General features: G+C 68.7%; 3 protein-coding genes across 4 annotated transcripts; all 3 read right to left on the bottom strand.

Moving 5' to 3' along the window:
* Window positions 1–55: 55 nt before the first annotated feature.
* TAC3 (tachykinin precursor 3) lies at window positions 56–1739 on the bottom strand. Of its 2 annotated transcripts, XM_027727365.2 has the most exons (5): window positions 1576–1739; window positions 781–1003; window positions 585–684; window positions 484–507; window positions 56–405 (listed from the first exon to the last, which is right to left on the bottom strand). In XM_027727365.2, the coding sequence occupies exons 2-5, from the start codon at window positions 886–888 to the stop codon at window positions 260–262; spliced, it is 378 nt and encodes a 125-aa protein (XP_027583166.1). In that variant the 5' UTR covers window positions 889–1003; window positions 1576–1739; the 3' UTR covers window positions 56–259. The 2 variants fall into 2 exon arrangements, with proteins under 2 accessions (XP_027583166.1, XP_027583165.2); XM_027727364.2 differs by having other exon boundaries at window positions 56–507.
* A 1753-nt stretch (window positions 1740–3492) lies between these two features.
* MYO1A (myosin IA) lies at window positions 3493–11105 on the bottom strand. The gene is made up of 28 exons (XM_027727318.2): window positions 10707–11105; window positions 10298–10413; window positions 10012–10106; window positions 9786–9890; window positions 9635–9681; window positions 9420–9483; window positions 9237–9335; window positions 9029–9132; window positions 8797–8944; window positions 8592–8710; window positions 8422–8508; window positions 8257–8322; window positions 8040–8144; window positions 7724–7786; window positions 7387–7587; window positions 6695–6921; window positions 6418–6618; window positions 6250–6343; window positions 5960–6109; window positions 5795–5863; window positions 5448–5534; window positions 5125–5199; window positions 4891–5025; window positions 4683–4789; window positions 4482–4614; window positions 4246–4398; window positions 4048–4175; window positions 3493–3749 (listed from the first exon to the last, which is right to left on the bottom strand). Exons 1-28 carry the CDS (start codon window positions 10827–10829, stop codon window positions 3626–3628), a joined length of 3225 nt encoding a protein of 1074 aa, XP_027583119.1. The 5' UTR covers window positions 10830–11105; the 3' UTR covers window positions 3493–3625.
* A 1224-nt stretch (window positions 11106–12329) lies between these two features.
* NEMP1 (nuclear envelope integral membrane protein 1) lies at window positions 12330–17665 on the bottom strand. The gene is given in 12 exon segments (XM_039388386.1): window positions 12330–13084; window positions 13507–13703; window positions 13935–14108; window positions 14680–14905; window positions 15081–15195; window positions 15356–15449; window positions 15565–15637; window positions 15912–16122; window positions 16212–16333; window positions 16480–16737; window positions 16740–16842; window positions 17552–17665. Coding segments are annotated over 11 exon segments (1686 nt in total). The 3' UTR covers window positions 12330–13084; window position 13507.
* Between the last annotated feature and the right edge of the window lie 176 nt (window positions 17666–17841).

The following is a 17841-nucleotide window of genomic DNA, read 5'->3' as shown; positions in this document are numbered from 1 at the left end:
CCCGTGGGCTGCCCCAGCCGGGGGCCGGTGGCGCAGCCAAGACACAGAGACGGCGTTTGCGCGTGTCCCGCGCAGTCACGGGTGGGTGTTTAGCGGGGCGATGCGGGTGTACACGGGTGCGCGGACGCGCGGACACGCGCGCGGGGCGGGACGGCCGCGCTCCCGGCGGGGTCCCACGACGGCTCCGCGGGCGGCGGCGCCCGGGACGCCCCCGCTGCCGGTCCCGCGGCCCCCGGGCGTGGGGGGCTCGTCCCGCGGCTCAAAGGGCTCGCAGCGGGGCCTGGCCGGGCGCGGGGGTCCCCGGAGAGCAGCGGGGGGCCGGGCCGCCCTCCCCCCGCCCCGCCGCTCGCCCGGGCTCCGCCGCCCGCTTCCCCATGAGCCCCACGAAGAAATCGTGCATGTCCCCTGCGGAGAGACCGGCCGTCAGCGGCCCCGGCCCCGGCGGCGGCCCCGGCACCGTCACCGGCACCGGGTGGGACTTACGCTTCTGCTGCGCCGCGGGGGGACCTGCAAGAGACCGAAGCGGGTGAGAGGGGCCCGGGCGGACCGAGAGCCCCCCAGCCCGAGCCCCCCCAGCCCCTCACCGGCGCCCTGCTCCCGCAGCAGCTCCAGCGCGGCGGCGGCAGCGGCGGCCCCGGGGCTGCCCCGGGCGCTCCAGCGCAGCGGCTCCGGGACGAGCATCCCCTGCGGGAGCGAAGGGGGTGAGCGCGGTGGGAAGGGATCCGAGGGGCTCCTGGGAGTCCGGGCTCCGCCCGCCGCGCCCCCTCACGACGGCCGTACCTGGGCGGGGGGCGCGGGGTCCTGCGGGGCGGCGGCGGGGGGGCGGCGGGCGAGGGCGAGCGGCAGCGCCAGGACGAGCAGCACCGCCAGCACCGGGCGGCTCCTCATCCTCGGCGGGGGTCTGGGGGCGCGGTCAGCGGCGGAGCGGCGGGGCCCGGGGCCGCCCCGAGCCGGTGCCCCCTCGACGGGGCGGCCCGGGACGAGCCCGGGACCGGACCGGGCTCTGGGGAGGGAAAGTAGCGAGACGGGAGACGGGGGGACGGGGGGCGACGGGACCCCCACTCGGGTCCGCGAGGGAGGGACCGTGCCGGTGTCCCGGGGAGGGGGCTGCACCCGGGGGTGCCTTACAGGGGCGGGGGGGGGCTGTTACGGGGGGTGCAGGGGGACACGGCCCTGCTGTGGCCCCGGGGGTCCCGTGTCCCTGCTCGTGCCCGTGGTGCCACGTTTGTGCTGTCACACATTGCTCGGACTGTGCAAACACGCACCAATGTGGGCACAGCGGGCGCGGCTCGGGCTCTGTCCTGCACGTTCACCCGTGTCAGCACACAGGTGTCCCCTGGCACGCACATGCTTGCCCACAGCCAGACTTGCTTCCAGAGCCCCCCCAAACCCTCCCCGAATTCAAGGAACACCTCCACCCCCTCTCTCCTCCCTCCCGTGCCCTCCCGAGTGCCATCCCGAACCTCCCCCTCTTCCCTCTGCCTTCCCTCAGCCCCAGCGGGACAGGGACAGGGCTCAGCAGCCCCCACGGACCCTGGGAAAGCCCCGGGGCTTGCAGGCCACGGGGACACAGACCTGCCGAGCCCTCCGGTGCTGCCTGGTGCGGGGCCAGGGGCTGAGGGACCCTCGTCACTGGTGGCTGCAGAGCAGGGACGCCTCGAGGAGCGGTGGGCAGCGGTGGTGGGCAGCGGTGGTGGGCAGCGGTGGTGGGCAGCGGTGGTGGCGGTGGTGGGCAGCTGCGGTGGCTCCCCCAGCACGGGCTCAGCCGGGAGGCGAAGTACGGTGGCACCAGCTGCTGCACGGCGCTAAATAAGGGGCTCTGCCCATGGCACGGCAGGGGTGGGCGAGAGGAGAGCTGCCAATGGGGGCCGGGGGGGGTGGTACCCCCACCCTGCAGCTTCACGCCCACGCAGGCACCGTGACACCGACAGCACCCATCGCACATGCGGAGTCACGCTGCGACACGCGTGTGCCCACGCAGCCACACCGGCCCCCCGCGGCGCCCGGGCTGGGGGGTCAGCACACGGGCACTGTGCCCACGCAGCCCCCGGCCCCTCGTTACGGGGACGTGCCCCCCGTCACGACGTGTCTGTTGGGAACACAGACGGCGGGATGGTCCCGGCTGGATGCCGGACTCTGCAGCCAGGCTTTGGGGTTCTCATAGCACAGGGGGATCGGCCCTGCTCCCACCACGCACACAGGATGTACACGCGTGTTCATCTGCGCACACAAACACACGTGTGCCCACACACACCCCCCTCACACCCTGCCCGTCGCCCCCAGCCCCACTCCGGTGCTCCCGGCCTGCCCACTCCCATGCCAGGATGTGCCAAGGTGGAAGATGGGGAGGGAAATTCGGGGGGGGAAGCGGAGGGGTGCGACGAAAGGGGGAACAACCGGGCCAACAAGTGAGAGCCACCGACTTCAGCCCGAGCAACAGGTGGCTGCGGCTGCTCCGGTGGCTGCGCAGCCCCCCGGGAAGGCAGCGGCGGCTCACGTGGCAGCACAGCCCGGGGCAGGGCAGCATCTGCAGTGCCGGGAACGTTAATTAAATCGGAGCCTGGCCAGAGATGGACTAATTAATTAATAACACCTACTTGTGCGATGCCAAGTGCGAGGCAGCCGTGAAGAGCCGCGGTGCCCCGGGCTTGTTTACGGCGAGGGAAGGTCCCTGCGCGGGGACGCGACGGAGCCCGAGGGGGAAGGGGGGAGCCCTCGGCACCGGGGCACGGCCGGGCCGTCGGGGGCCCCCACGCACGCACACGTGTCCCCCCACGTGCAGGAGCTGCCCGCACACGCTCCCCCTGCACGACAAACCCTGTTCCAGGGCCCACCTGGGAGCTGGTGCTGATGGTGACGTGACGGGGAGTTGGCAGCTCCCGAAGGTAACGCGGGTGATGTGTGGGGACAGGAAAAAAACCCTCTCCGAGAGCTTGATCAGTGCAGGAAAGGCAAGGGGGGGACACCCTGGCACGGGAGCTGTGGGCTCCAGGGGGCTGCAGGACTGGCAGGGGCCCTGCAGGTCCCTGGGGGCTGCAGTGGTGTCACTGGGGCTGTGTGGTGACTCCCCTCTGTCCCCTGTCCATGCAACCTGGTTCCCAAATGCAGCTCCAGTGCCAGCCTGCGTCGGGAGCAACCTGCATGGGGGGTCTTGCAGTGGGGTGGGGGACCCTGGGCAGGGGGGGACGTGGCTGGTCAGCACAGGGAGAGGGTGCCAGGGACCTCACGTGCAGCCGCCCACGGCTGCCCAGAAATTGCCTCTGCAGCAGCACGAGCCGGGAGCCACTTAATGGGAAAAGTGGCCGCAATTTGGGGCCTTTCCAATCACCAGGAGCCGAGCGCCGGCCGCAATCAGGCAGCAGGAAAGGCTGTGCTGGGCTCTGTCCCCCAGCTCCAGCATCGTGGCACCGTGTCCTGGGGCTCTGGCACAATGGGATCCCCCCACCCTACCTGGAACGGGGTCACCCACTGTGACACCACCCCGGTACCAACACCTCAGCATCCGTTTAATGGGTCTGGAGCGATTCCTGGGCACTGCCAGCACCCGGGGGGGCAGGAGGATGACACGAGGGGGTCGGGGGTGCCGGTGCATGGGTGGGCGTCCCTGTGAAGGGTGGGAGTCCCTTCAGTGCACCAGGACCTCCATCTTGTGGCTGCCCTTCTTCTTGCAGATGGGGCCGTCGGGGCCGGCCTTGGGTGACTCCACCACGGTGACAGACACGTCACCCTTCGGGAAGCGGGTGGAGAACCTGGAAAGAGGGGCAGGATGGAGTGGAGGGGCAGGATGGAGAGGTGGGGTGGGGACACACCGGGCCCGCAGTGCCCGGTTTGCTGCCCTGGTGACACCCACCTCTCAGGGGCTGCCTGGTGCAGACAACCATGGGCAGACACACCCGCAGTAGCCACACCCACACCAGCCCCACCTTCTGGGCCCCTCCCACTACAGCCCTGCCCCGTCCACATTAGTCCTGTCCACAGCAGCCCCTCGTAGCCCTGCCCTTCAGGCCCCACCCATGACAACCACAGCCACTCCAGCCCCACCCGTACTTGTCCGTGATGTGCAGGGTCAGTGCCTGCCCCGTGGTGGCCTCCAGGGTCTGGTGCAGGCGGGTGACCAGCTCGATGAGATGGTCACTGACCAGCAGGAAGTCGCCCTTGGCCCCCACCGTGGAGACCTGTGGGGCGAGCAGGGGGTCAACCCTGCTGGGGACCCCTGAGCCCCCAGGGACCCCCCTCCCCGGGTACCTCCTTGAGGTGTAAGACCAGGAAGCCGTCGGAGAAGCGGGTGACGGAGACACTGCGGATGTCACCGAGGCCGAGCACGGTCTTGGGCTGGGCGGTCTTGGGGTCAGCCAGGACCAGGTGCTCGGTTGTGAGGAGCAGCAGGCGCGGGACCGTCTGCGGGCAGGGCCAGCACGGGCAGGGGGTCAGCGTGGTCCTGTACACCCTCCAGTGGGGACAGGGACGAGGCGGGGGCTCACCTTGCCGCTGGCTCTGTTCACCTTCCTCACGGTGTCGGCCATCACCACCTTGTCCTTGGCCACGGCGTGGAGCTTCTGGTACTTGGGGTTCTGCTTCAGCCCCAGGTAATCGCTGCGGAAGGGCTGCTGCACGCTGGGGATGAGCCCGTCAGCCCCCGCTGTCCTGAGCCCCCTCCTCCCCACAGCCCCCAGCCCTGGCACCTTTTGGAGTAGAGGGTCTTCTTGTCCTCGAAGAGCTCGCTGGCGCAGAGCTTGGCCTGCAGCTGGGCCTGGCGCGACGGCGGCAGCTGGTCCCGGTACTTCTTGCACTGCCGAGGGAGGGGGCGATTCAGTGCCACCCCTCGGGTGGGCTGGCACGGAGGGACACAACATCCCAGCGGGCATTCCCCCCCTCTCCCCCTGCTCCCACCTTCCAGCGGTAGAAGATGCTCTTCAGCTCCTGGTTGGCATCACCCAGGAACTTGTACGGCGCCGGGGGCCAGGTCCGGTCCAGCACCGACAGCGGCGGGAGGTTCTTCGCCAGCCCCACCAGGTACCTGCACACCTGGGGGTGACAGTGCAGCGGGGGGTCAGGAGGGGATCGGAGGGTCCAGCCCCAGGGTGGGGTGCTGGGAAGGTCCCCTCTCCCCCCGGCCCCGCTCACCAGGCGCCGGTAGATGAAGTTGGCCAGGAAGGTGCTGGCGCTGGTGCGGAAATACCTCCTGTACCTCCTGCGCGCCTGCGGGGACGGGGCCAGTGAGGGTGGGGAGGCTGGACATCGCCACCACCCCACTGCCAGCCCCCCCAGGACACGGGTGTCCCATCCCCCTGCCCCCCATCCCCTGTCCCCCCATCCCCCTGCCCCCATTTGGCCCCAGCGGAGAGGACAGTGGCTCCAGCCCGACAGGGTGGGCAGGAGCTGGGTGGGCAGACAGACAGACAGCCCGGACAGCAGGACAGAGGCAGCAGGAGGGCTGGCCCCGTTACCTGGTACCCTCTCCAGTGAGCGGCGATGGTCGTGGCGGCCGCGCGGCGTCGGCTCTGGCGCTTCAGCTCCCGGAGGAGCCGGCGAGACTGCGGGGGGAGAGCCCAGGGGGCCCGAGGGAGAGACACCAACACAGATATGGAGCAAGAGGGAGAGGCAGGAGAGAGGCAGGAGAGAAGGATGGAAGACGGGGAGAGGAGATGAGGATGGATCTGATCCCACCATGGGACACACAGAGCCCCCGGTCCCACCATGGGGCACAAGGAGCCCCCGTTCCTCCCCACCCTGTGCCCCCCACCCTCCTGCCCACACCAGCAGACCTGCCAGCCCCGAGATGCCCAGCCCTCACCTTCCAGCCCCGCGCGTACGCCTGGAGGATCAGTGCCGAGCGCTTCATCTGCTTGTACCGGTTCTTTTGCTGCAGGGGGAGAGGGGGGATGAGCTGGGGGGGCTTGGGACAGCCAGGGGACGAGGGACGGGCAGGGGACACGTGCCCAGGACTGCCCTTCCTCACCGCGTGGCCCCGGAACCAGGCAGAGATGAGGATCTGGCTCTTGCGCATCAGCTGGTACTGGGTCCGGCACCGCCAGCCCCGGACCATCTTCTGGATGAGGGTGACGAGCTGGGCCACGCGCTCCTGGCGCCGCCGCTCCAGGTCAAAGAGCTGGGAACGACCACGGTGAGCGCTGGGGCACCGAGCGGGGACAGGGACTCCCCCAGAACCACTGCTGGGGGCTGCGGCATCGTCCAGGAGCCCCCAGGACAAGCTCGGATCCCCCCGGACTCCCCCATCCCCAGACTCACTGTCCGTGGCGAGCGGATGAAGACCTTGGTGTGGCCGAAGGCCAGCTCCTCCTTGGGGTACGCCAGGTCTGCCAGCAGCACCTCGGCCCCCTCCCTGCACCGCGGCACAGACGAGGCTGGTCAGAGCCCCCCCGGCAGCCCCCCGGCCCCGCGGCCCGGCCCCGTTACCTGTCACTGCCGGCCCAGCGGGGCCACGTGCGGGGGCTGAGCATCTTGTAGCGCTGCAGGAAGGGGCCGTAGAGCTGGCGGAAGGCGTAGCCCGCCCGCCGCACCCGCACGTTCTCCAGCAGCCCCAGGTACCGGACCTGCGCCCGCACCAGCTCCGGCGTGAACACCATCGCTGACTTGGTGTCGTTGGGCTTGATGCACCTGGGGGGGCGGCGGTGGGTCGGGGGGTCCCGCTGGCACGGGAGCCGCGGCCGGGGGTCCCCCTCGGGGCCGGTACCTGATGTAGTTGGGGTTCTTGGAGTAGAGGTTCTTCATCAGCATCGCCACGGAGGACTTGAACTGGAAGCCCGCGGTGGGCGGCAGCTTGAGGGAGACCTTCTGGGGGTCCCCCTCGGGGAAGAGGGAGCGCAGCAGCGCGTGCCGGGCCGCCCACATGGCCTGCGACAGGTCGCGGAAGAGCAGGTCGTTGTTCTTCTCGATGAAGCCCGTCACGTTGTAGGTCACCTGGGGGGTCAGCGGGGTCAGCGCGCGGGGAGGGAGCGGGTCACGGCCGGCGTCTCCGTGCCTGCTCCCAATCCAGCCCCGCGTCTCCCGTGCAAAGTTGGGAAGAGGTCTGGGGCTCTGGGAAGAGGTCTGAGGTGCAGGGAAGAGGTCTGGGGTGCAGGGAAGAGGTCTGGGGCTCTGGGAAGAGGTCTGAGGTGCTGGGAAGAGGTCTGGGGTGCAGGGAAGAGGTCTGGGGCTCTGGGAAGAGGTCTGAGGTGCTGGGAAGAGGTCTGGGGTGCTGGGAAGAGGTCTGGGGTGCTGGGAAGAGGTCTGGGGCTCTGGGAAGAGGTCCGGGGTGCAGGGAAGAGGTCCGGGGTGCAGGGAAGAGGTCTGGGGTGCAGGGAAGAGGTCTGAGGTGCAGGGAAGAGGTCTGGGGTGCAGGGAAGAGGTCTGGGGTGCAGGGAAGAGGACAGAGCCCTGTCAGACCTTGCCAGCGTAGTGGTGGATGCGGAAGCACCGTGCCGGCAGGCTGGTGTCCATGACACGCCGGGCGTTCTGCGTCTCCTTGCTCTCGTAGTGCTTGTGGGTGGCGAAGAGCTGGTTGAGCTTGGTGAGGAAGGTGTCCTCGTTGACCATGCCGGGCCGCAGGCACTCCTCGTCCAGCATGGCCAGGATCCCGCTGGTGCTCTGCGCCACCACGGACGGTGTCACCCCAAACCGGCCCCAGCAAATCCCAGCTCAGGCTCTGCACAGCCCAAACTCGTACTGGGAGCGATGGGGGAAGCTGGGATCCCAAGACCCCGGCAGTGGGAGGGCAACTCACGTTCTCGATCAAGTTGCAGATGATGCTGTTGTCGAAAAACTCCACCGGTGTCCACTGGATGCCCTGGGAGCAGAGGGGGGGGTCAGGTACATGGGTTGTCCAAGCCCTGCCCCACGGACGTCCCCAGCTGATGTGGGGCAGGAACTGGAAATCCGGCCACGGGGACGAGGATCCCGGATCCCTTCCTGCCATTGAATCTGCTCCCAGCAGGGAGCGGGGCGAGGGAGGGACGTGCGGCGGAACCGTCTCCGGCACTTCCCCATCCCGGGGGGGCCGAGGCTGCTGAGGGCTGTGCTCTGGCCAGGGCTGGGGGTACCTCTCGGACATATTCCTCCTGCTCCTCCTTCAGCGTCATCAGGATGAAGATCTGCTGCAGCTTCTCGTTGCAGTAGTTGATGATGAACTGCTCAAAGCCGTTGTCCTGCAGGAGAAGGGTCCTGCATGGCAGGTGGTGCCCGAGCCCCTGCCCCCGTCCCGTGTCCGCCCTGCTGTCCCTGCCCCCCGGGATGGGGCCAGGTGGGTCCTGCACTCACCTGGAAGATCTCGAAGCCGTAGATGTCCAGGACACCCATCACCTTCCTCTGCTCACCCGACTTCACCTGGGGAGGTAGCGGGGTGTCGGGCCAGGGTGTGCCCTGGCCCCGTGTGGGGAGGGGGTCCAGGGTCCTGCTGGGGGTCCAGGGTCCCCCGGCGCTCACCTGGATGCTGGTGTTGATGCGGTTCACCAGCCAGTCGAAGAGGCGGCTGTAGATGTTCTTGGCCAGCGCGTCCCGGCCGTAGTAGCCCTGGGCAGAGGGGAGAGGGGCTGGTGCCAGCTCACGGGGGGCTGTGGGGCGTCAGCCCCGTGGCCGGGGGTGGTGCCACTCACCTGGGGGACAGTGAGGGTGGTGAGCACCGTCTCGTTCCGCGCCTTCACCGTGCGGGAGCACAGCGCCTGCTCCAGCGTGCCGGGGTCCAGCCCGATCAGCTCGCAGATCTCCTGCAGCTCTGGGGGGGGAGATGGCAGTGCCAGGGCCCAAAGGGGACCGAGCGGGTCCCCCACCCCCCTTTCCCATCCCTGCCCCCATCCCTACCCCGGGGCTCGGCGATGCTGCAGGCCTCCATCCCGCTGGCCTGGAAGCTGCTGCTCAGCTGGACGTTGCCCAGTTTGAGCACCACGGCCGTCACCTCCAGCAGCGCCGTCACCTCGGCGGCCGAGAAGCCGATGACCTTCATGGCATCCTGGGCACAGACACGGGCAGCTCAGGGGGAGCCGGGGTGGGCCCCAGGGTGTTGGGGAAGGGGGTCCTGGCTTCCCACGGGTACCTGCATGGCACAGAAGTTGGCTGCGTCATCCATGCCAGGCAAGCTGGAGGTCCCCTGGTTCAGGTATCCGTAGTGCCCGCAGTCCTGGCGGAGCTTCAGCTGCTCTGGATGAGGGGATAGGAGGTGGCAGCTCAGCCGTGACCCCTCCTGGCCCCCCCCAGCCCCTGTTGCCTCCCCCAAGCCCCCCCAGTGGGGGGTCTGGACGTACGGAGCAGCTGCGCTGAGCCCCCGGCCAGGAGCTGGTAGAAGATGTGGAAGTTCCTCTCGCCCCTCACGTGCCGGACGATGCGGGATTTCTCCAGCAGGTCTGCGGGAGGGGTCAGAGAGGGGTCAGTGCCACCGGGAGGTCAGTGTGGGGCGGGACCCCCTGGGATGGGCAGTGGGTACTCACAGTTGCTGATGACCCCTCCCAGGGGCTCCCCCTTGAAGTCAAACTCCACGTCCATGTACTTTCCCTGAGGGAGGGGGCTGGGGTCAGGGCAGGGGTCCCAGTGGGGGTGGCAGCTCCTCTCCCCACATCCACAGCCCAATCCCCCCTGTGCCCTCAGCCCCAGCAGGGTCCTCATGGCCCCGGCAGGGTCCACCCGCCCTCCCCGGGTCACTCACGAATCGGGAGGAGTTGTCATTACGGGCGGTCTTGGCGTTTCCAAAGGCTGCAGGGGGAGGGCAGGGGGTTATGGCGCAGTCCAGAGGGGCTGTGCCGAGCCCTGGCAGGTCCAGGATGCGAGACGTGGGGCTCAGGATGTGGGGCACTTACCCTCCAGCACGGGGTTGGACTGCAGGAGCTGCTCCTTCACCTTGTTCACCTCCTCCCCTTTGCTGCTCACGGCCGCCACGTAGGACATCACGAGCTTGCTGGCCTCTGCGAGCGAGGGGCCGTGGGTCTGGGGCCGTGGCTGCAGGGCCAGGGGTGCCCAGGCCGTGCCCACAGTCCCACCAGTGCCTCGCAGCCCCCAGAGCCCCGGGGGCAGCCCTGGCCCTACCTGTCTTGCCGGCGCCGCTCTCGCCGGTGATGAGGATGCACTGGTCCCTGTCCCGGTCCCGCAGCGAGCGATAGGCATCGTCAGCGATGGCATAGCTGGGCGTGAGGGGGGAGAAGAGGCTGGATGGAGCCATCTGGGGCTTCAGGAAACGCCAAGACCCCCCGTTGTGGCTGTGAGGTTGCCCCCAGTGGATTCCCTCGGACCCCGATGCCTTGGGATCGCCCACGGGTGAAGCCCTCGGTGGGATGCGGGGGACTGAGGGCCCCACCGGCCTCCCCGTGCTCACATGTGGGGCTTCACAGCGAAGAAGTTGCACTCGTGGTACTCCTGCACCTTCTCGGGGGTGTAGATGGGCAGGGACTGGTAGGGGTTCACCGAGATCACCACATTCCCAATGTACGTCTGCGGGAGAGCAGGACAGGAGGGGGTGAGGGAATGGGAGGACCCAGCCCAGCTCCCGGTGCTCCCCATCCCAGACTCCATATCCCATTTCCCATCCCAAACTCCATATCCCACTTCCCATCCCAGACTCCATATCCCACTTCCCATCCCAGACTCCATATCCCACTTCCCATCCCAGACTCCACAGCCCTCCTACTCCCCATCCCAGACCCCACACCCCGTTCCCCACCCCAGACCCCCCACCCCGCTCCCATCCCCGCAGCCCCCGTGCCCACGCCCCCCCCCGTGCCCACGTAGATGTCGCGGCGGCGGAATCGCTCCTGCAGCGTCTGGAGCAGCGACTCCTCGGTCAGCGGGTCCAGCAGCACCAGGTCAGCCACAGCCTCGGCGTCCAGCAGCGGGGCGGCGTCTTCCATGGCCAGGCAGCTCCGGGGCAGCTGGGGCACGGCAGAGGGGGGGGCTGCAGCCGCGGGCGTGCAGCCCCTTCCCCAAAACACCGCCCGGGTCCTCAGCAGCCCCCGGGGTCTTGGCTGTTCCCCTTGACGCCGGGGCAGGCAGCCCCCGGGGACAGGGGACAAGGCGGCCACGCATCCACAGAGGGCGATTTCCCGGGGCCCCCGAGTGCCCAGGACCCCGTGGTGGGGCTGGGGGCAGCCGGACGCTGGCGGGGAAGCGGAGCCCGGCCAGGAAATACGGACACCTGGATCCTATTCTTGGAGCGGGGATGAATTGAGCCTCCGCTTCCTCCCTCCTTCCTGGCGGGGGGAAACAGGGGCAGGGAGGGGATTCCAGCCCACCCCCAGACGGGTCACCCCGAGAGCACGCACAGCTCCCCCCCTCACCAGCACGTCTCCAGCACCCTCACCTGTCTCTGACAGCACAGCCGCGTTCCCCGGGTGACCTTCACCCCCGGTTTACAGCTGAGCACGGGGCTGTAAACCCACCCCGCTTATCGGGGCCGGGGAAAGTTCACGAGCGAGGAGGTGGGGAAGGAAGGATGGGGCAAACGGGGCAATGCAGGTGGTGGCTCCAGCAGCCTCTAGGGGTGGCAAAACCTCCCTCGGGTCCCTGCGGCCTCGCCCAGCGCAGGGCACAGGCACCGAGCCCCCCGTGCTGCTGGGTGCGGGACCCCAGGGCGAGCACCCACGGGTGGGAGCCAAAGCGAGAGCCCCCCAGAGCTCCAGGGCAGTGCTGGGCTCACCCCAGCGTTCCCCACGCCCCGTGGGGCGCAGGTGTCCCAGGGTGGGAGCTGTGGGGACAAGGTGCCCCCATCCAGCCCAGGGTGGAGGGATTTGGGGGCTTCGGGTGGTGTCCTGGAGCAGAGGGGTCCCGGACTCACCTCCCGGTCGCAGAGCGGCAACTCCTGGAGTGGCTTCAGCTGGAGCTGCCCCGGAACCGGCGGGGCTCAGCCCAGCCCAGTGCCCGGTGCGGGCTTCGTCCGGCCCATGGAGGGGCGGGGGGGCTGGAGGGCCCTCCCCCGGGGCACCGCGCCCACCCCCGGGGGACCGCGCCCGCCCGCGGGGGGAAACTGAGGCACGAAGCACAGCAACCCGCGGGGAGCACCCCGGGAGTCCCACGGCCCCAGCCCCACTGCCCTGTCCCTTCCCCACCCGGCAGCTGGGAGCAGGAACAGGCTGGGGAAATCCCGGAGCCGAGCAAACAAAGGGAGCTTCCTCCCGGGCCGCGGGAAACCGGGGCAAGGCACGGGGATGGAACCGGGAGCAGCTGGGGCTGCTCCAGGGGGGACCCCTGACCCCAGGGAGGACCCCTGTGCCCAGCACAGTGGGACAAGAGGCCTGAGGCCATGGTAGGTCCTGCCACAGGGAACTTGTCACCCAGGGGCTGTTCTGTGTCCCCAAGCAGCATCCCCAGCAGAACAGCCCCGGGGCCACTGCGGGACGGATGAATGAGGCTCGTGACCTAAAAAATACATTTTTATTAAAAATATAATCAGTCATTCATCACGCTGAGGGGGGGGGAGGCTGTAACAGCGGCTGCTCACACCTGAACAGGGAGGAAAGCGCAGGGAGGGCCAGGGAGCAAACCTGGGCCAGGGACACACACGCAGCAGAAGCTCCTGCAGCAGTGGGGGTGAGGTAGGGGCTGGGCTGGGGGTGCCCAGGGCCGGGCTGGGGGTCCCCAGGGCAGCTGAGAGGGGGGGCAGTGCTATTGCTTAGCAAGTTGCATAGATTATGGCATAGATTATGGCATCCTCTCCAGCTCTGTGCGTTGGCAGAGCCCCCCGGACAGCACTGGGAGCAGGAAACACTGGCAGGGTCACCCCCAGCCCCTGCCCACTGGAAGAGGAGTAACAGCAGGTGAAGGGCAGCGAGGTAGGGAGGAAGCACATCCACACTCATCCTCAGCTCTGGGGTGGGGACAGGGGGCTGAGCACGGCCTGCACCCCAACACTACGGCTGGGAGCAGCCCATGGACCTCGAGGCTGCCTTCTCTGAGCCCTGCAGCTCCACCAGGGAGGCACAGGAGGTTTTGGTATCCACACATGGATCAAAGCCAAGGCAGAGGTGTGGCCTGACCAGCTGGAGCCCTCTGACATCTTTGGTAAGGGAGGAGGAGGAGCAGCAGCTCCCTCCCCGGCTCCAGGCAGGTGCTGAGCACGCAGGTACCCGTGGGACAGGGACAAAGTTCCTCTCATCGCCCTCGCAGGCGCCTGCACAGGAGGGGAGGGGAAGGTCTGTCCCCACCCTGGGCACAGCCCGGCTGCCCAGTGGTGGGGAAGGGGCTCCCATCTGCTGCCCACGGCTGAGGGATGGAGCCAGATCAGCACCCAGGCCTGGGGAGGAGGTCCCTGCCCTGGGTTCAGGCCCTGGGAACTCACAAACACCCACTGCAAAAGTTGGGGTGGCTCCAGCCCACCTTCATCCAGCACCAGGTGACCCCAGCCCAGGGGGGCTCCCTGTGTCCTCCCCCCACCAACACCTCACAAGGGCTTTCACACCTCAGGCGGGTGTAGGGAAAGAAAAGGGTGTCAGCCCCTGTTTTCCCCCCCATCAGAGGGGGTCTGTCCCCACAGGGTCCACCCCAACCACCCTCCTCTCCCTCCCTGAGCTGCAGAGCCCCAGGACAGCTGACCTCAGTGGCCATCCAGGTGGTTGTGGGACAGGGAATAACTCCCATGATTCCCAGCACTGTTGCCCATCTCCTCCTCTTCCTCCTCCTCCTCGAAGAGCTGCTCGTTGATGAAGAGGCTCTCCAGGCCGAACTCCCGCTCGTGCACAGACACCTCGCTGGGGGTGACGTGAGAGGCACCACCCACGAACTCAGCAAACCTGGGGGAAGCCGTGGGGCAGCGGGCTGGGGGTGTGTCTGGTGCCCCTGGAGGGGCCCTGGCATTCACAGAGCCCCAGGGAAGTGTTTTGGTGCCGGGACGGGGCATTATCCATCCCTTCCCCCAGGCTCCCCCACACCACAGACCCCTGTGGCTCCACGTCCCTGTCTCCAGGGACAGGGGGGACAGCACAGAGGGACACGGGGTGGGGCCAGCCTGCCAGGGATGGTACCTTTTGGGAGACTGGATGCGGGACACGGCGCTCCAGGCGGAGAAATCGGGGCTCTGGCAGAAGCTGCGCAGCTCCTCGAGGGCCCTGCGCGTCTCCACCTCGCCCTGGAGCCGATATTCCTCCTCCGTCAGCAGCCGACGGGGGCTCGGGCCCAGCCTGGAGCTCTGCACTCTCCTGCCAGGGGGGCAGCACCACTTACTGCCCACCCCCAGGGGCTGGGACCAGCTCCCATGGCAGGACCCCCAGGGCAGAACCCCTGGAGCAGGATGAGCTCCTGGGGCAGAACCCCTGGGGCAGAACCCCTGGAGCAGGAACCCCAGGGCAGGATCCCAGGGCAGAATCCCTGGAGCAGGATCCCAGGACAGGACCAGCCCCCAGGGCAAAATCCCTGGAGCAGGAACCCCAGGGCAGGATCCCAGGACAGAATCCCTGGAGCAGGATCCCAGGACAGGACCAGCCCCCAGGGCAGAATCCCTGGAGCAGGAACCCCAGGGCAGGATCCCAGGACAGAATCCCTGGAGCAGGATCCCAGGACAGGACCAGCCCCTAGGGAGCTGGGCCAGAGCTGGTGGTGGGAGGAGTGGAGCCCGTCGCTCTGACCTCCTCTCCTCACTCCCAAGAGCCCTCTCCTGCACCAACCACAGGGAAAAAAGGGCACAACCCCCCCAGTTACCCAGCCCAGCCCCAAAGCCCTGTGGAAACACCCCAGTTCCAGCACACAGGCTCCATCCAGCCGGGGCCTCACCGATAGGCAGCGAAGGCCCACTGCAAGGGGTAGTCCAGGTTCTTGGTGCAGACAGCAACCAGCACCAGGGCCAGGGCGATGGGGTGGATCTGGATGCCCGAGTACATCAGCAGGAGCCCCAGGAGCTGCAGGGTCCAGGAGAGGAGGTTGATGCTGCGCTCGTTCTCCAAGGGGCCATACCTGTAGCACACGCCGAAGCTCAGGAAGCCCACGAGCAGCAGGTAACCTGTAGGGCAGCACAGGGATGGGGCAGGAACCCAGGGCTCCACCAGGATGAGGGTGAACCTGCCTGGAACCCACCCCTCTGGAGTACCAGGGACAGGGAGCCCCAGCCTCGCTCGCCGGCACGTTCCAGCTGCGCCAGGAGACGTGTGGTTGGTGATGCCAGGGCTCCCACCCACCTAGCAGGTACTGCCAGTAGGACTTGCAGATCTCCTGCAGGTTCTTGAAGACCAGCTGCAGCAGGTAGAGGGAAAAGGACCAGCCTCCCACCAGCAGGAAGTACACAGGGCTTTTCTGGCAGAGGAGAGGGGTGTTGGGGGCAGGCGGAGGGGCAGCCCCGCTGCCTCCCCCGGTGCTGGGCTGCTCTATGCCAAGCCAGACCTGCAGCCCAGCACCCCAGTACAGGTGTGGGGAGGGCTATGAGGCCTCTCAGCCCCCAGCAGGTGACACCCACCTTGGGCATGACCTTGGACATCACATAGACGAGGACGAGCAGCGAGGCCAACAGGCCAAAACTGATCCCGGCCGAGTAGTAGAAGAGTTGGCTCCTGCAGGGATCACACAGGGAATCACACCGGGGGGTTGAGGGGTACCCGTGCACAGACACACCCCCAGGAGGCTCTGACCCACCTTCCCCAGCCCCCAGAGACTGGGGGGACTCACCTGCTCAGCATGTCCCCACAGAAAAACAACAGCAGGCCCAGGAAGAAAACCAGGAAGAGCTTAGGGTCAAAGCCTGGAAAGAGAGGGAATGCAAGTGGAGAGGAACCCTGGCACAGTGGCATCCAGGCTGAGCTCCCACTGCCCACGGGGTCACAAGCCCAGGGACGGGGCAATGCCCAGGTGAACCTCCAAGGGCCCCAAATCCCCCCATGGACAAAGCCATCCTTCCTTCCCCAGACCCTGCTCTCGTCCCAAGGAAGGAACAGCCTTGCTGGTCCTCGGGTCGTGTCCTGGCTGTCCCTTGGGGAGCTCCAGGCGCCCCTTCCCCCTGCTCGGGGGGGACGTACGTCGGAAGAGGAGGACGGAGTAGGTGGTGCCGGGCTCCAGCAGCTCCACCTTGAGGCAGGTTTTGTTGCTGTAGAGGTCCACGTCGATGCTGGTGTCGTTCAGCTTCCCCCGCAGGAAGGAGAACACCACGTTCCACACGCTGAACCTCTCCAGCTCCTCCTCGCTGTCCACCTGGGTCACCCGGATCATGCGGCTGCTGGTGACGCGGATCTGCCCGGGGAAAGGGGCACAGGAGGGCGTAGGCAGAAGGGTCAGGGCAGGGAGGACCTGCCCCCTCCTCCTCCTGCTCCCCCCCTCACCTGTGTCCTCGTCCAGATGTCGTGCCATCGCGGCACGCCGGTGTTGGTGTAGCAGAAGCGCTGGGATTCCTTGTGCTGGGACACGCGGCCCTCCTGGAGCGGGATCACCGGGTCCCTGGCGCCTGGGAAGCACAGGGGGAGGGGGTCAGTCCCCGCCTGCTTCGCCCACCAAACACACAGGTGCCCTTTCCCTCCCCGCGGATCCCCCAGTTCGGCACATTCCCGGGGGTCCCCGCTCCCCGCCCGGTGACGCCGCCGCCCCACGCACCTGCAGCTCCAAAGGGCAGAAACGGCAGAAAGAGCAACGGCAGCACCAGGAAGCCCCGAAGCCGCCGCCGCACCGGGGCCGGTTTCATCCCTCCCGCCGCGGCCGCGCCGCCACCTTCCCTTCCGCCGCCAATGGGAGGGGCAGCGGCAGCCAATGGGAGCGGCGCGTTATCGCCGAGTGACAGCTGGATCGACCTATTAAAAGGCACTCGTGCTCTTGCTCCCGCCCCCCAGCGTCCCGCCGCGTTGATTGACAGGTTTTTAACCTATTAGCGTAGGGCGCGCAGGAAGCAGCCGTGCTCCCGCCCCCGGTTGCCACGGTGACCAACGTGGAGCGCCATTTAACCCAGAGCCACGCCCCGCCCTAGTAACGGCCCTGACAGACACACCCCTTGACCTATCAGACCGCAGGGCCCGCCCGAATCCCCCTGATTGACAACCGCCTCCGCCTATCAGAGCGCGGCCTCACCACGTTTGTGTGAATGGGTCGCGCGTGGGGGACGCGCAGGTCCCGCCCCCCGCCCGGCCGGGCTGGGGGGGCCCCGCGGGACGGGGGGGGCGAACCGAGGGGGGACCGCGGGGCGGGGGCGGGCCCGGCACGGGGAGAGGGTCCCGCATCCCACGGGCGGCTCGGCGCGGGGGGCTCCGATTCGCTCCGCTGCCGGCACCGGGGAGCGGGTGCCGCCCTCCGCGTGGGTCCCTCCCCGCGGGGCGGTGGCCGCCCGTGGGCGGGCAGCGCGGGGGGGGAGCGGGCTCGGGCGGCGCCCCCCCCCCCCCCCCTCCTGGGCCCTTGGCGGGCGGCGCCGGGAAGCGGCGGGGCCGTGGGCTGAGGATGTGCGTCAGCCGGGGGCAGCGCCGGGGCTGGGAACGGCCCCGCCGCGCCGGACGCCTGGTCTGGCGGGCGGGGCGGGTCTGAGGGGGGCAGTGGGGAGAGAAGGGAGCGGGGGGGGGGCTGGGGCAGGACCCCCGCGATGGGCACCGTGCCCGTGTGGAACCTCCCGGTGCCCCCCCGCCGCCAGCCCCGGGGATATGCCCCGGGCCCCCCCCAACGGCCCCCGGCGCGGCCCCCCCACCTCGGGCAAGATCGCGCGGGGGCGGTTCTGGCCCCACGCCAGGCGCCGGCCGCGGTATAAATAGCGCCGAGCCACGCAGGGCCGGGGCTGGGGTGCGGGCCGTGACCCCCCCATCCCTCCCGCTGCAGCGGGCGGGGGGCTTCAGCATCGCCCAGCATCCCCCAGCCCACCCGAGCAGCGCTGCGCTCCCCCCGCCGCTGCCCCGGCCGTGTTCAGCCCGGAGCCCATCGGTGGCAGCCGGGCTGTGCCGGTGACACCCAGTGCCAGCCCTTCGCAGGGGCTCCGGCACC

Source organism: Pipra filicauda, unplaced genomic scaffold (assembly GCF_003945595.2).
Source record: "Pipra filicauda isolate LSUMZ 115617 unplaced genomic scaffold, ASM394559v2 scaffold640_size194452_pilon, whole genome shotgun sequence".
NCBI classification, from domain to species: domain Eukaryota; kingdom Metazoa; phylum Chordata; class Aves; order Passeriformes; family Pipridae; genus Pipra; species Pipra filicauda.
Note: the sequence above shows the minus strand (reverse complement) of the source record. Positions and strands in the feature narration are given on the sequence as shown.